General features: G+C 34.6%; 1 protein-coding gene across 3 annotated transcripts in view; it reads left to right on the top strand.

Annotated features, from left to right (window-relative positions):
- LOC113522121 (xaa-Pro aminopeptidase ApepP-like) overlaps positions 1-18,387 on the top strand; it is a 32,568-nt gene that overhangs the window by 1,485 nt on the left and 12,696 nt on the right. The window contains exons 1-7 of one of the 3 annotated variants that reach the window (XM_052892482.1): positions 8,585-8,712; positions 12,690-12,748; positions 14,448-14,554; positions 15,570-15,741; positions 15,971-16,083; positions 17,565-17,700; positions 18,170-18,265. In XM_052892482.1, the coding sequence (XP_052748442.1) occupies positions 8,666-8,712; positions 12,690-12,748; positions 14,448-14,554; positions 15,570-15,741; positions 15,971-16,083; positions 17,565-17,700; positions 18,170-18,265 (730 nt within the window). In that variant the 5' untranslated portion in view covers positions 8,585-8,665. Of the gene's footprint in view, positions 1-8,584; positions 8,713-12,689; positions 12,749-13,860; positions 13,988-14,447; positions 14,555-15,569; positions 15,742-15,970; positions 16,084-17,564; positions 17,701-18,169; positions 18,266-18,387 lie in introns of those variants that run through there. The other 2 variants (XM_052892484.1, XM_052892483.1) reach the window with 2 other exon arrangements.

Below are 18,387 nucleotides of genomic sequence, written 5' to 3'. Positions count from 1 at the left end.
GTTGATACAAAATATTTTAAATTAATAACTACGAGTTTAACTTATGGTGTAATTATATCAAAACAGCTCGACTAGTTTCGGCATCAATGTGTGATTCATAGTTATGTGTGACTGTGTAGCAAGCATGAGCCTGACTAATATAAAATATTAATTTATCTTTCTGTGTATTCATGCAAGGTGGAGCCCATCATTACTTTTACTTAATATTATAAAGAAAAGAAACATTTGACTTGTTTGTAATGAGTAAACTCTAAAAAAATTCTTTCATCTATAGGAAGCTATTTTATCTGTAATATAAGACTCATTTTCATTTTCATTTAAGAGTTTCCTCTTGTTGGTGTGACCAATTCATGCATTTTCCTCCAGCCAGTTCTATCCCAGGCCATATCCTTTATCTCCCTATGCATCATGTCATGTCAATATAAGACTATTTAAGTAAAAATAGTGTAAAGCTTGGCCAGGTTGTTAATATAAGCTTGGAAAAATCACCTATAATTCGAGTATTTGTATGGTAATGGTCTTGCCATGGTCTTTTTTTTAATGGATGATAATGGAATGCTAGCCCTGCCTATGCTCTCTGTATACACTGACAGGGCAACAATGAGGGATAATAGATAATGATAAAGCAAGTCAGTTGGTCCATCCTGATGAATTTAATAATAAATCAATCACAATGGTTTCCAGGGAGAACTGCATAGAGGTCAACCTGATAGGTTGTATTGCTAGCATTGGGATTACTAATCTCGATAACTAACAAATCCTTGTACCTCTGTCTATGGTCATTATAGATGGCAATAAAGCTAATGGCCTACCTGATGGAAAGTAGTAGCTGTCGCCTATAGATATAAGCAGTACCATGGACTTAACAGAGTATACTGTTTCGCCCATGATACCCCCCATGCGTTGCCATTCCTGAGGACTCAGATGTTATTCCTCTGTCCCCTGTAAATTCATGCCATATCCACCCTTCAAACCGAAACACAACCATGCAAACACAACTACTTCACGGTAGAAACACAAATGGGACAGAAGTACCCAATCAATCGACTTTTGTACAAAGTCTCCCTCTGGTAATTATCAAGTTTGTCTACCATGTATCATCAATATATAAAAAATCAAGTGATGTAAAAAAATATTATTTTTTATTTTAGTTTTTTCCTCATTTAATGTCTATATTTTGCTATATTTCTATCTATCAGTTTTTATTGCACTTTTATCAGTAAATTATCACAGAATAATGTAAAGATGAATGTACTAAAAGAATGAAGAATTTGTACATAATATTTGCATAGGAATATCTGTCCAAAGCACAGTAACAGGTCAACTCTATTTATTGCTTCCATTATTATACATTAATAAAAAAATGATATATGAATAGATTGGTATATGGATATAAAATATGGATATGGATGTGAAAATGGTATGGTAACCCCGTCTGCGCTAACGGGATACACTGCCGGAGCACCAGTGAAAGGTGATAGATGAGAATGAAAACAGGCCAGTTAGCCTATCATGATGAATTCATCAGGAATTAACCATGACAGTTTCCAGGGAGAACCGCAAGGAGGTTGACCTGGTTGGGTATATTGCTACCAATGGGTTTCTCAGTCTCCATTACTAACAATCCCCCCCCCCCCCCCCCCGTGAACTGTATGTTAGGATTATACATATATATCTTTTTGTTACCTTTATCAACAATATATGATAAATAGCTACAACAATGTTAATAATTATTGAATATTTTTAAAGTCTGCATTAAGAATGTTTTCAGTACAATGTATATTATTATGAAATAAATGAATGAATGAAAATGTTTCTGCCATTTAGCTGTGCTTGCATGGCATGATGAGGGAAATATGAGACTAAAATATTGGATATAAAGACCTAACATCTTAGTCCTAGGTGAGGGGATTGTTAGCAATGGGGATTAGCAGTCCTATTTTTTTTTAAATGGATGATAATGGAATGGTAACCCCACCCGCGCTATCGGTATACACCGGCGGGGCACCAGTGAAGGATGATAGGTGAGGATGAAACAGGTCAGTTAGCCCATCGTGATGAATTCAACAAGAATTGTTCGAGATGGTTTCCAGGGTCAACCACGTGGAGGTCGACCTAATAAAGTATATTGCTAGCAATGGGGCTTTCAAACTACATTGCTAACAATCCTTTTCCCCCCTAGCAGTCCTATTGCTAACTATATACCCCATCAAGTTGATTTTCACGTTGTCTCTGGAAACCGTTTTGATTAATTCCCTGTGAATTCACAATGATCAGCTAATTGACCTGCTTTCATCCTCGCTCACAGCACAGACAGTTCTACCATTTTGTTATCATCCATTAAAAAAAAAATGTTTTTAGAAGGTTGTTAAATGTTACTTCAGCTTCAGCTTGTTCAAATAAAATTATATAAGATTTGCCATAATTTTATAATAATTATTTTGTTACAGACTACCAAATAGTATGATAAATGTGTGACAATGCTGTATAGAGACGTTTCTCGAAGATGTGAAGCCTACAAGCCTAAATATATGATGCCAAGCTCTCAATGAAGCAGACCAGATAATGTTCTAGATCTTTTTGGAAATTGATGTATTTTTTTTTTATGATAATTGCTTTATAAAAGCATTAAATATAAGCAATGTATGATAAGTTAGAAAACACAATATATGAGTAATTTTCAAAAAGTGTGTCCGTTATATCTTTTAACTTTACAATCTATTTTGAGCCTGCATTAAAGTCTGTGTTCCCGAAATACAGAAGCAATCACTTTATAAAATACTTTTTGGAGACATGGACTTCAGTGAAGACTCAAAATTAAAAATGTTTACTAGAATTGTACACAAATTGTATTTACTGTAAATCACCCATTTGAATCATAAGAATACATTTAATTAATAAGTAAAAACAAAAATAGGATTGTATGGACTGTATTTGCCATTTCAAATTTCATAGAAAAAAAATCAATAATATAAAATTGATTGAATTAAGCAATATTTCAAATAATTTGTACTGATTGTATGAAGGACACCATAGACGGTTTTGATGGTAAACTACCAATAATCAAGTGACATGGACAAAATTTTACACGAGTCACAAAAAATATTGTAATTTGTAATTTATTTCAAATGTAATGGAAGTAAAAAGTAACTGAACTGGTTTTAACATTGGTCCTCAATTTTTTATCTAAAAAAAATATTACACTATGTAACATAGAAAAGGAGATAAGTAACTTAGAAAAAATATGTACAAGTAATTTATAAATGTTTTGAGATATTGATAGTTAACCATTAGTATGATCATGGTATTGTTTGTGGTTATAAACAATGGTTACCCATTTCTTTTCATCAGGACCGTTTATTTGCTTATAAATAACATAAAGATTAAAAAATATTGTCTATGAAATGCTGTGAATTCAATGTTACAATTTATATAAACCAACAGAGAATTCTATCAATAAAAAAAATAGTTTCAAATTGATGAAAATTAGATATTTAAAGAAATATAATAATAAAGCAGAAGAGTTTGTCTGAACGTGCTAATCTCTAAAACTACCAGTCGGATTTGATAAATTATTTTTGTCTTTGATAACTTAATTCTTGAGGCTATCCAACATCACTATACGACCACCAGCGAGACCGCGGAATATAGCTAGATTTATATACACAAACAATAGGAAAACTTCTTTTGTATTTAAAAAAATAAAGATCTAGAATGTACCTGAAGAAATTAGATTTTTACAGTAACTAAAACACAAATTTATTTATTAAGTAGCAATATTATCATCATCAGACATCATAACAATAACATATTTAACATATTCAATAGTAATTTATCTAAGCATAAAGTAAAAAGTAAGATGTTTCATGTTATGCCCCGACATTGTCAGAAAAATTAAAAAATGTAAAACTAAGAAAATATATTTAAATTAAGTACTAGGTTTTTAGGAATAAACATGATTTTAGTTTTTTTTTTTTTATACATTTTATTAAGTTAAAGTTATGTCTCTTATTTAAAAAAAAAATTGAATTTGTCTATGGTAAATAACATACAATTCGACCACTAAATAAAAAAGTTACAGATTAGTTTATGGTCCTGGCTGTAAATTCATTACTATATCTTATGTAAATATTTAAAAGCTAAAAAGTAAACTTTTAATTATAATAAATTGTACAAGGCACAGATATGAATAAATGAAATAGATACAAAATATTACATGTATTTGACAGTAACATATTTCGTCAACGCCAAGCGAAATGACGTCATAGATTAAGGATTACCATGACATAAATGGTCCACAGTGTTTGCTTTGTACCAATGTTAAATTCTGAATTCAATTTGTGCTAGTAAATAAAATAAAATTGTAAGTATAAATGAATTAAGTTAATGTTTTCGATTTACTTTATTCCTTTATAATGTACATTAGCTCAGTTCTCGGGGTCTATACATTTTTGCCTCCATAGACAAATAGACTCATTTATCGACATGAGAAACAAAATATCGCACGCCGCCGTCTCATTCTATCTAATGCACTCGCTAGCGATAACGATTCTAATGATCATTCGTGTCTACTTGTCTGGGTAACCAAGACGTGGGGGGGTGGGGGGATGAGGAGATTGGAGCTTCTTCCCATGAACACTTAAGCTGTGGTATGAGCTCTAGGTTTCTCCTACCAACTATGGTATGAGGTTCTTCAGAAAGTACTAAAGTTTCTTTAGGGCTGGTGTTGCAGGCGTCCATAGACTACATTGTTCGTTCACCATAAGACGGGCCGTATGCTTGTTTTAAAATTCTCAGTATCTGCAATATAAAATTTTAGTGATTTGATCTGATATTTAAAAAAAAAAAACTAGTTTTTTTTTCATATTGGTCTGGTTTCTCTATTGGCGTCGTATATTCAGATAAGAAATGGCCTTTTTGTGAATAACGACTGAATTATGACTATAAACTAATTGTAATATAGTGTTTATAAATATTTTGAAATACACTAATGGAATACAACCTTATTATGTTTCATTTATTACGTTTCGTTGCAAATAAAAAAATATATAATTTTTTTTTTATTTTTTATTCAACTTAGAATGGCAATCAAGCCTACCTGATGGAAAGTGGTAATCGTCGCATATAGATATGAGCAGTACTATGAACATAACAGAGTATACTGTTTCGCCCATGATACCCCCCATGCGTTGCCATTCCTGAGGACTCAGATGTTATTCCTCCGTACCCAGTAAATTCACGCCATATCCCACCCTTCAAACCGAAACAAAGCCATGAAAACACAAGTGCTATAAATATTGTTTTTGGTAGTCATAAACAATACATTTTCCCGCCAAATTATCTTAGTGCTTAATATACTTCCATAGTACAAAAAAAAATGGAAAGTAAAAATAAAATACAAAAATGGAATGATAAACTTGCCTGCGATATTGGTTTAAACTAAGGGAGTCTAACTGAGGGAAGATAGATGATGATGAAGTAAATTTGACCATCATGATAAATTTACGAATTTTTTTATGGATGATAACGGAATGGTAACCCACCTACGCTAACGGTGTACACTGGCGAAACACCAGTGAACGATGATAGGTGAGGATGAAAAGGCAGGTCAATTAGTCCATCGAGATAAATACACCTAGAATTCAGCACGATGGTTTCCAGGGGGAACCGCGTGGAGGTCGACCTGATAGGGTATATAACTAGCAATAGGGCTGGTAGCCCGCATTACTAACAATCCCTTTCCTCCCAGTTTAGCAGCTTGCACAGTAAAATATTTGGTATAGGTGTGCGAGTTGTGGATAAGTAATTCCAATGTATGATGTTTTAGACGACGCACGCGGGGATCATTCTTTATTCTTTATTGTACAAAAAAACATAATGTTAATCACAATTCATTATAAACATAATGTACAAAGGCGAGCTTATCTCTAATAAGAGATTTCTTCCAGTAAAACCTTTCCATGTTAATTGTGTTATTTTAAAAATAAAAATAGGCAGTCATACGATCTAGATATATTACTTTAACATAGTTATACAGTGCGAGAAAATGAAGTTACAAATATAATGAATAAAATAACACTAAACTACAAATATTTTAAAAGTTGCGTTATTAATTATGGAAATAGATACTTGAACAATAGATACAGCGGTTAGTTTAACAACTTGTTAGCAAGGGTGGGCTTGCCTTTAAAAGAGATCTTTATATAGGTATACGTACATATGTACACAGTATTTATATATTTTTATGTATTTGTGTAGGTGTTTGTATGTATATGTTTGTTTTTTTGTTATACAACTTAGTATGGCATACAAGCTGATAGCCCACCTGATCGAAAGTGGTAACCGTCGCCTATAGACATGAGCAGTACCATGGACATAACAGAGTATACTGTTTCGCTCATGATATCCCCCATGCGTTGCCATTCCTGAGGACTCAGGTGCTCTTCTTCTGTACCCTGTAAATCCACTGCCATGTCCAACCCTTCAAACCGAAACACAGCCATACAAACACAACTGCTTCATGGTCATTCATCAAACACGAATTATGTATGTATATATATCATTGTATATAAGTTATTAAGTAGTGATATATATTTACATTATTACATGTATCACATCTCTATATTTTAGAAATAATAGAATTTCATCGTGCTTCCAATCAAACTGTTTATAATTACTCCTCTCCATCCAAAGGTTGCCTGCAAGAGATCGCTCTTAGCGATAAGGCCACCCATTGTTTTCTCATTATGATTATTTCTTGTAATTGTTTATATTTATAATAAGTTTACTATTGTAATCTTTTGGAGGTAAACAATAAAGAGTATCTATCTATCTCTTTCAGGCAACCCAGTGTAGTTTCGGGCAACCCGAAAATAATTGGCGGGTAAATTTGTGCAGGAAAGGTACAGGAAAAAATAATGTACCTAAATAAAACAAACATACATTTATTAATTTATACCCGAATGTATTATGGTTTAATGCAGAATTAGTTTAGTTATTCTTCAATCTGTAAATAGCTATATAAGCTGATTATATCCAAATCGAATTATGTCCAGTTCAGTTACTGCTGTAGTGTGGGATACAAAGCCGTGTGCAGTGACCTTTATGGCACCGCGTCATAACTGCTTCAAAGAAAGGCCCTTGGGCTTGATGGTAGTTTATATGTAAAGAATTTAATTAAAAAGGGTAATATAAATAATGTTAAAATTATCACAGGAACACTTTAAATTTATTTATTTATTTATTTATTCTTTATTGACCACATTACAAAAAAAAATGTTGCCATTCCTGAGGACTCAGGTGTTATACCTCTGTACCGTATAAATCCACTGCCATATCCAACCCTTCAAACCGAAACACAGCCATGCAAACACAACTGCATCAAGGTAAAAACACGAATAGGACAGAGGACTTTTTTTACAAAGTCTCTCTTGGGTAAAATTGCTGAGATCAATCTTTTCAAGACAACCTTAGAGCAATAGAGTAATTGTTGTACAAGTAGGTATGACAATATTGTTTAATTAAAAAAGTTAAAAGCGTAAATTATTAAGGAAAATAATTATAAGTACCTTTATCAAATTAAAAAAATAAAATTAATAATATGTTAAATGGCCATCAATAATTTACAGATGCGCCCAGATGCTAATTTAGTTTTAATTTAGTATAGATTAAGTATAGTATTATGTTATCTATGGTATTATTCACTATTATTATCAGTGATTATTAACTACATTTTTACCTGCTGCTTCGTACGCGTAGAATTTAGAAGTAATTAAATCATTGAAAATATCACTTACATACATACATACATATCTGTCATGCCTGTCTCCCATTAGGGTAGGCAGAAACAATGGAACGCCAAATGCTTCGATTCAAACAAACCTCTTTCTTTTCTTTTTATCACTTTTAGATAGTATATAATCTTTTACCCGTTAGTTTAATTTATCATTAGAAATGAAATGAAATGAATTTGTTTTGCTAAAATGCAGGTAATTTTAGATGATAGAAGCTTATATTTCCCTTGTACATTCTGCCTCTATGGATATATTTAAGAAAAAATTATCTCAGGGGAGACAGGCGTGACACATATGTATCTATGTATCGCCCATGTACTAAATGATGTCTCATTTAGTAGTTATTTTTTATCGACCAAATAGGCAAAGTACTGAAAAAAGGTCAAATTAAAAATGTATGAATAAATTGTACGTAGTGTTGTATTGTAGTGTTGTATTGTAGTGTTGTTGAATGTGGAGGAAGTGAAAGAGGTCTGTTTGAATCGGAGCATTTAGCGTTCTATTGTCACTGCCTACCCCAATGGGGGGACGGGCGTGATAGATATGTACATATATTCTAATTAATTCTACAGAAAAAAAAACTAAACAAATTTTATATCAATGTACAAATCATTGATGTCATTGATATGAGATTGGTTTGGTTTTAATACTGAACTCTATTACGATGCTTTACGGTAACAAATCATCTAATTTAATCTGTTAAAAGATACCGTTACATGAACCACCGAGGACTCGAGTACTCCAATCCAATATAAAATTTAACAGAATGATTAGACCTCCATTGTGAACTGTTTAGTGCATAGCTGTGTGCGGTGATTGCGTTGTAAAAATAAAAAAAAAAAACTAAATGGCGCGCTTATAAATTGAACAAAATGGCTGTGACAATTTTGCTACGTGCTTTTTGTTATTCGACATTTATGTAAGTAAATGTGCAAATAAGTTTCTTTTGAATCGATTCATTGATTTAGTTTGCTTATTTTTGTATTTATTCATAGTTTACATTACAATGTTTGGTATAATGGCGGTCGTAATGCTATACAGTCATTTCTCCAAGTCAATGTTACGAAAAAGCAGAAATTTATTTATTTATATAAAGCACAAAATAGGATAGAATTAAAATTACAGTTCATTTATAGTTAAGACAGTTGAATTTGTTTTTTTTTTAATTATAAACAGTCCACTTCGTAAGTTTCTATAATCAATACATACAAATAATGTAAATGTAAATATAATTATGCGGTGAAAAATGTTGAAAATTGTGGTATGAATAGTATAACCTGATAGCGTGGGTTTTTTTTTTATACCACTGAGGTTGCAAACAAGCATACGGCCCACCTGATTGTAAGCGGTTACCGTAGCCTATGAACGCCTGCCAATATCAGAGGTATTACGCGCGCGTTGCCGACCCTGAAGAAACCTCTTTACCCCCCTTTTGAAGAACTACTTTTGTGGGTATTTGTATATTCTTGTGATTTATTCAGTACTAATTTTAAGGCGTTATATGGTAACAAACAATCTCACTTTCAAATTCATAATATTGGTAAGGACTTTATGTAAGTAATTCTATTACTGTTATATTCTATTGTCGGTTTTTCTTGGCTGAAATTGCGTTCCGAATGGGCGGTGATAAAAAAAATGACTATTGAAAAATGCTTTTAAATCTAATTTTACTTGAATAAAAATATTTCTTTCTTTTTTTATTATAATATATAAGAATTCCGTATCACGATGTTCGTTCACGATCACATCCGATTTTAATGAGTTTTTTTAAGTGTAATATTTGCTCCAACTTGAAAGGTAGGACAGTTTTACCATGATAATTGACCGCAATGATTGACCCGGTAGGTGGCAGTAGAGGGTAAAAGAATGTTGACTGAGTAGTAGCTACTAATTATTATTATAGTCTATGTATCTATTATATTTTAATATAAAATCCAAAAAAAAAGAGGAAATAAAATTCCAATTTTTAGGACGATATTTCGTGTTTTTCGTTAATACCGAAATTGGCCTAGTAAATGGAGTTTAACATTTGGTTCATCATAAATCCTACGACAAAAGTCCAAAGGAACGATATTGTAACATTTTTAATATTTTTACACGGCATGTATTACGTAATTTGAACATAAAAATTGTTTCGTTCGTCCCCGAAATTTCGGAAAACATTTCATGGTAGGCCCTCTGGTATTTAGGTACTATTTACCTACAATCGCGTCTCGTTAATTCCCAATAATTTAGTTAAAACGTGTGTTAACAACTCGAAAGACTATAATTACTAATTAAATATTAATTAATGAAAAGGTAATAAATAAAATTTTGTTCAATTTATCACAGAAGTGTTTATTTCAAATTGACAAATGTGGATAGGAAATAAAACTGGTGGTCTACCATGAAATGAAATACCGAAATTTCGGGCTCAATTTCGTGTTTTTGTTCGTATCAAAATCGACACAGTAAATGAAGCTTAACATTTTGTTCATCATAAATCCTAATCTAATAGTCCAAAGGAACGATATTTTAACATTTTTCATAATTTTAAATAGCATTTATTATGTAATCTTAACATCAAATTTCTGTTTCGTTCGTCCCCGAAGTTTCGGAAAATACTTCATGGTAGGCTCTCAGATCACATGCGAGTTGAGCTCGCACGTAAAACTTGCACGTTGAGTTCCGTACGTAATCACTACATAGTATGAAACAAAGTCGCTGTCGCTGTCTGTCCGTCCATATGTAAGCTTAAATCTTTAAAATTATGCAATGGATTTTAATGCGTTTTTTTTAAATAGATAGAGTGATTCAAGAGGAAGGTTTATATGTATAATACATGCATAATATTGTAGAGAAACACTGATAAATTTAGAGGTTTCTAATGGGCCGGCAGCGCTATTTAGTATCAGTATTGCACCCATGCGAAGCCGGGGCGGGTCGCTAGTAATAATTATATTTATTGAAAACAAAAAGACATGTAACAATTATACATTTGTTTCCAAGAAGTAACATTAGCTGTGTTTCGGTTTGAAGGGTGGGATAATGCAGTGAATTTACAGGGTACAGAGGAATAACACCTGAGTCCTCAGGAATGGCAACGCATGGAGGGCATCATGGGCGAAACAGTATACTCTGTTATGTCCATGGTACTGCTCATGTCTATAGGCGACGGTTACCACTTTCCATCAAGTGGGCCGTCAGCTTGTTTGCCATTCTAAGTTGCATAAAAATAAATTCCCTGTGTGGTGAAGTCGTAGGCCCCTTTCTGCTTTCAAATATTATATTAGTTATTAGATAAATATTAATAGATTAATATATTTCCTATAAGGAATAGACACTTATTGATACTGTAATTTGTAATTTCGTATTTTGGTCCATAATTTTGTTCAAAAAAAAAAAAACTAGTCAGCATAACAAAGTTTCTTTTTGGAGGTTTCTTTTTGATAGATGTTTAAAGGGCAACGCTGCTGCCCATCGCTCGCCCATTCATCGCCTATCACATTTGGATTATATTTAGTTAAATGTTGTATTGCCATAAATGTAATGTATATATATATATATATATATATATATATATATATATATATATATATATATATATATATATATATATAATTATTTATAATTTATGTAAATATTTATTTAAATTCCTGTCTTGCACTACTACTGCCCACTCACTACTTCCTATGCCACTGCGTTAGGTTGACTGGAAGAGATCTCTTTTATAGATAAGTTCACCTTTGCTAACATTGTTATTAACTTATTGTTGTTACTGTATGTTTTAGTGCAATAAAGAATATATAATAATGTAATATAATATATAATAATATTATAATTCTAGTAATATGCAGTAGCAGTTGTATCCCTTTTGTATTTTCGTTGTATTTTGTTAAGAGAGGGACTGACTGAAACCAGCGCTGTGCAGCTGTACACATACACACTGCACTGGGACACTCGCAGCGTCAGCTGAGCAAGTTGCTTTTGCCTAATACGAGACACTTCTTATATATATACATATATATAATAAAGAGGAAAGATTTGTATTTTTGTGTGTATGTACGTTTGTAATGAATAAACTCAAAAACTAATTTGCCGATTTAAAAAATTCTTCCACCATTAGAAAGCTACATTCACCCTGAGTAACATAGGCTGAGTAACATATTTGTGCCTAGAAAAGATTAGGGATCGTAACTGAAACTTTAGTAACGTAACTCAAGGTGTAAAAAAATGCTATAAAATATCTTTGGTCGCGTGCGCTGCGGAAACTATTGGTGATAGAACAAAAGTATGTTCTACAATATTGAAGAAAATATCAATAACTATAAAAAACTTCGCGATACTATATGTCCAACTATTATCGTTATGTCACAATAACTACTTTTTAAAATGTTGTAAATATGTCCACCCGTGCGAAGCCGGGACGGGCCGCTAATAAGTATATAATATTTCTGTATTTTCTGTTGTAACTATGTGTTTTTCTGGCAATAAATATTTTCTATTCTTATCTAGTAGTAGCGCTGTGACAGACGGACTGACGAGGTCTCACACTAAGGTTCCTTTATACCTTTATGGTAACCCTAAAAATTATCAAAGGTCATTAACATTCAGTCAACGCAAATCATATTACTTGAGTTAGAAGCAAACATCCAACAGAACAGGTTTGTCCAAAATGGACAGGGAAATTAACATAACTGGATATAGAATCTTAAACCTGATGATGATTTAAATACGTGAATTTACAGGGTACAGAGGAATAACACCTGAGTCCTCAGGAATTATGAGGGGTATCATGTTATGTCCATGGTACTGCTCATGTCTATAGGCGACGGTTACCACTTTCCATCAAGTGGACCGTCAGCTTGTTTGCCATTCTAAGTTGTATAAAAAAATGTTTTTTTTTTTTTGTTTCAGATTATACACAAACAGTTTGCCTAGAATAAATGAGAATAATTATACAGCAATAAACAAAGGTAAGGATAAATAGTAATATTTTTTGGAATCAACTTCCAGCAGCAGTATTTCTGAACCGATACGACAACATAACCTTCAAGAAAAGAGCATATTCCTTTTTAAAATGCCGGCAGCACACCTGCAATGCCATTGGTATTGTGGGTGATCATGGGCGGCGGTAGTCACTTACCATCAGGTGAGCCGCGTGCTCGTTTGCCCCCTGCGTTGTAAAAAAAAAATATCTGAAGCCTAACTGCAGTTGCTAATCCGCCTGCTAAGCGTGGCAACTACTGGCAAAACCCCCCAAGGGAGAGGCTTATGATCAGCAGTAGACAGTTAAAGGCTAATTATCATGAATTATTTGACTTGTAAATAAGTCAAAATAAATTACTACATAAAACTTATTTACTATTCATAAAATCATATAAAATAGTATATAAACATACCTACATTTTCAGTACATAACATATATATATATATATATATATATATATATATATATATATATATATATATATATATATATATATATATATAACTTTGCTGCATAACCATGATTGTAACAAACTCAGCACTGGAAATTACAGTAAAGGTAGGTACGAATTCATTTGTACATTTGGATCAGTTTAAACATCTGTGTCTGAACTAGGTTATAAAACCTGTATCTCAGACAACAGCACTCAACCCTCATTACATAGTATAATATTAGTTCAGCAAAATTTTTAGTGCTACATATATAAATTTTAATGTTTCCATAGCCTGAGTGTTCAAAACTAACCTTTTTATATACAATGACATATATCGATAGCTACATCCTATGATGTAGCTGTAGCAAAATAAGTAAATATTTTTTTACACCTTGTGTCCGAAAAACCCAAATATTTTATGAAACCCTATTTTTTTCCAAAATAAATTTAGCCTATGTTACTCGTGGATAATGTAGCTTTCGAATGGTGAAAGAACTTTTAAAAACGGTCCAGTAGTTTTTGAGCCTATTCGTTACAACCAAACAAACAAAGTTTTCCTCTTTATAATATTAGTGTAGATATGTACCATATATTTCACGATCTTATCTTATAGTTAAACCGTATAAATAAATCACTTGTAAGATAATTTAACACTTGTGTAGATTTATTCTCTTATCTATTGTATTGTAGATGTATTACATATAGTGTCCTTTAAAAATAAATATAAAGAATCATACATTTTCTGTACAATAGTCAGAATCGTATAGCTTGTGGGAACACGCGCGTCTATGGGTAATTTTATTTCAATAGAATTTAATAGAAATGTGAACAAATGTGTTATTTCATTGTAATAATTACCTGTTTAACTTACGTGTAATTAGATCGAGAAAGCTCGATTAGTTTCGGGAGCAATTCGTGATCCTTAGTCATGTGTCCTATTTAGTCACGCGTGATATAATGTTGGGAAAAGTTTGTTAGAGAAGTTTTTAAAGACCGATTTGCAGTGTTTTTGCAGAGCGGAGCTACTCGTTTGCGGAGCAAAACTATTCTTATGCGTGCCAAGACTGTTCTTTTGCGTGGCAAAACTACTAGTTTGTGGGGCAAATCTATTACAGGGCATAGCTACTTATTTATGGACCAACTCTATTTTTGCGGGGCAAACCCACTCGTTTGTGGGGCAAATCTACTCGTTTGTGGGGCAAATCTATTTTTGCGATATTTTACCTCCTAACGTGAGCAAATCGATTGTCAGATACTCCCAGTATGTCGCTGCAGCGGTTGACAGCGCTGCGCGCGCTGATGGCGAGTCAGCCCACCAAATTGGCCGCTTATATCGTCCCTACAGCTGACGCGCATAATGTAAGTATAGTACAGATGGGTAATATCCGATACCTATATATTGAGTACTTGTGTATATTAATGACTATCCATATTTTTTAATGGTTGATAATGAAATAGTAGCCCTACCCGCGCTATCGGTATACACCGGCGGGACACCAGTGAAGGATGATAGGCGAGGATGAAGCAGCTCAGTTAGCACATCATGACGAATTCAACGAGAATTGTTCACGTTGGTTTCCAGGGGGAACCACGTGGAGGTTGACCTGATATTGCTAGTAATGGGGCTGTCAAACTCCATTGCTAACAATCCCATCCTCCCAATGACTATCCATTGCCATATCGCCCGTACCAGTCGAATATCTATATTCTATATTGGATAACCGATATATAGAATAATTTGTTATTGGGTCAATATATGTATAGATATTGTAACTGCAATATAGATATTATCCACTCTTAAGTTATCGGTATAATAATTATACTAATAAAATTGTAACTAGACGATGGTATGGATGATACATAGGAAATATTTAAATACATTTAAATATAATATGTTAATATATATATATATATATATATATATATATATATATATATATATATATATATATATATATATATATCTTATTGGAGAAACAAATTCATAACAGTTGAGAAACTGACGTTTCACGTTCTTTTTTTTTTCTTTTTTTATGACACTGTCATTGTAAAGTGCGATTTATTCAGAATTTGTTCTTTTCAGTTTTGGTTGTAATGTTTTATGTATTTGTTGTTAAGCGCGTCGAGTCTCCCATCCGAGAAATAGGTATTGGCGACCCGCACGCATGCTAAAAGTAAAGGAGTTAAGGGGCCGCCTGAGAATCAGCGCTATATAGGTACATCTCGCTGGAGCTGTACATATATAGCAACAACTGGGGCGGCTCCTATTACCAGCAACATTAATTGTTTTTTTTTTTCTTTTTATTTTTGATTTTTTTTTTATTACTGGTAATAAAGATTATCTATCTATCTATATGTGGCATTTCTTCCACAGTCCGAGTACATAGCGGCAGCGGACGCCCGCCGCGAGTGGATATCAGGGTTCACAGGATCTGCAGGCACCGCCGTGGTGACGGCATCCCAGGCTCTGGTCTGGACCGATGGGAGATACTACACGCAGTTCGAAAAGGAGGCCGACATGGCTCTCTGGACGCTGATGAAGCAGTGTTAGTATTTGAACTCACATACGATACGACCTGAGTCCTCAGGAATGGCAACGCATGGGGGGTATCACGGGCGAAACAGTATACTCTGTTATGTCCACGGTACTGCTCGTGTCTATAGGCGACGGTTACCACTTTCCATCAGGTGGGCCGTCAGCTTGTTTGCCATTCTAAGTTGTATAAAAAAAACATAAATTAATAAAAATTGTAAGGTTTATAATGTTCATTACAGCGCTTCCAGACACCCCCTCCATGGAATCGTGGCTCTCTACCAACTTGTCTGAAGGCGACGTGGTGGGGGTCGACCCGCACACCATGACCAGGGAGGAATGGACACCGCTGCAAGTATGTATTAAAGATTAGCCGTGTTCCATATCACCCGCTATAAGTTCGGATATAACGTACCCGTGTACCGAATGTCGTTCCAATCCATTCATTAGCTTTTGTTTGAAAGAGTAACAAATATCCATGGGGGGGAGGGGGAAGAGATTATTAATAATGACCAGGTTATTCCCAATATACCCTATCAGGTCGACTCCCACGCAGTTCCCTCTGGAAACTATCGTGACTAGTTTATCGTTGAATTCGTCACGATGGGCTACCAGACCTGCTTTATCCTCATCGGTCATCTCTCACTGGTGCCCCGCCATTGTATACTGATAGCGCAGACGGGGTTACCATACCATTATCACGCATTAAAAAACCTCACGACGCCATAACCATACTGTCCCATTGTTTCTTTTTTAATATGATCAAAATGGAACGGTAACCTCGCCTGCGCTACCGGTATACGCTGGCGGGGCACCAGTGACAGATGATAGCAGATCAGTTAGCCCATCGAAATAAAGTATGACCCTGAGCGACCTGCATCCACTGACTCCCTACAATGTATTTGTGGTCGTCCAGAGGGAGACTTTCTACAAAAGTCGATTGCTTGGCTACCTCTGCCCCATTCGTGTTTCAACCGTGAAGCAGTTGTGTTTGCATGGTTGTGTTTCGGTTTGAAGGGTGGGATATGGCGTGAATTTACTGGGTACAGAGGAATAACACCTGAGTCCTCAGGAATGGCAACGCATGGGGGGTATCATGTTCGAAGCAGTATACTCTGTTATGTCCGTGGTACTGCTCATGTCTATAGGCGACGGTTACCACTTTCCATCAGGTGGGCCGTCAGCTTGTTTGCCATTCTAAGTTGTATAAAAAAAATCGTCACGATCAGAATTAGCCACGATGGTTTCCAGGGGAAACCACGTGAATATCGACCTGACGGAGTATATTACTAGTAATGGGGCTATTTGACCCCATTACTAACAATCCCTTCCTCCCTATCTCCGTGAGGTCCCGGCATAAAATGAGCCACTCCTTTCTTTCCTGTGGGTATTGTTAGAGGGGACTAAGGGAACTTAATGGTCAAGGGATCGGGGGAAAGGGATTGTTAGAAATGGGGATTAGTAACCCTATTACTAGCAATATACTCTATCAGGTCGACCACTTCGCGGTTCCCCCTGGAAACCATCGTGATTAATTCATTAGTGAATTTGTCACGATGGGCTAACTGCCCTGCTTTATCCTCAACTATCATCCCTCACTGGTGTCCCGCCAGTGTATACCGATAGCGCAGGCTGGATTACCATTCTATTATCATTCAGTAATGGTCAAGGGATGGGCAAAAGCGTCCCTCTTAAAACAATCCCCTAAAAAATCCCCCCATTTGGTAGAGACCTAAGTTCAAAATTGGAAAGTTAATAGTTGATATCATCATCACCACATCATCAATGATGGTGATGATGATGGGCATATTGTCAACAGTGAAAAAATATTTTCAGACAACATTGACTAGGTCAAAAATGAAGTTGCTGCCAGTAGCCAGTAATTTGGTGGACGCGGCCAGGAGTCAGCTGAGCGATCCACCACCGCGGCGACCCTGTAACCAGGTTGTGGCCTTACCAATCAAATACACTGGTAAGTGGTTTTTTCCAGCCGACTTTAAAAAAAAAAGGAGATTTTCAATTCGTAGTACCAGAGGGAGACTTTGTACAAAAGTCGATTGCTTGGGTACCTCTGTACCATTAGTGTTTCTACCGTGAAGCAGTTGTGTTTGCATGGCCGTGTTTCGGTTTGAAGGGTGGGATATGGCAGGGAATTTACAGGGTACAGATGAATAACACCTGAGTCCTCAGGAATGGCAACGCATGGGGGGTATCATGGGCGAAACAGTATACTCTGTTATGTCCACGGTACTGCTCATGTCTATAGGCGACGGTTAACACTTTCCATCAGGTGGGCCGTCAGCTTGTTTGCCATTCTAAGTTGTATAAAAAAAATTTAAAAAAAAAGTGATGACCGTCGCCTATGGACATTATTATCCATATTTACAACATTATTCTATACAATATTCAAGTTTTCATTACAACTTAACATTTCGTTAAAGGTAAGACGGCCGGAGAGAAGATAAAAGAACTTAGAAAGAAGATAGCAGAGAAGAAGACGTCAGCGCTGGTCGTGACAGCGTTGGACGAGGTGGCGTGTATGTATAAAAATATACCTCAAATGTACATTTATATATTTACGTAAGTATGCATGTATCTATATGTATATAAAAGAACAAACAGATTTTCGTGCCTCAAGTCGAACTGTTTATAATTACTC

Source organism: Galleria mellonella, unplaced genomic scaffold, assembly GCF_026898425.1.
Source record: "Galleria mellonella isolate WM207_F2 unplaced genomic scaffold, CSIRO_AGI_GalMel_v1 utg158, whole genome shotgun sequence".
Taxonomy (NCBI): domain Eukaryota; kingdom Metazoa; phylum Arthropoda; class Insecta; order Lepidoptera; family Pyralidae; genus Galleria; species Galleria mellonella.
The sequence above is the reverse complement of the archived record's forward strand: the minus strand, read 5'-3'. Positions and strand labels throughout refer to the sequence as shown.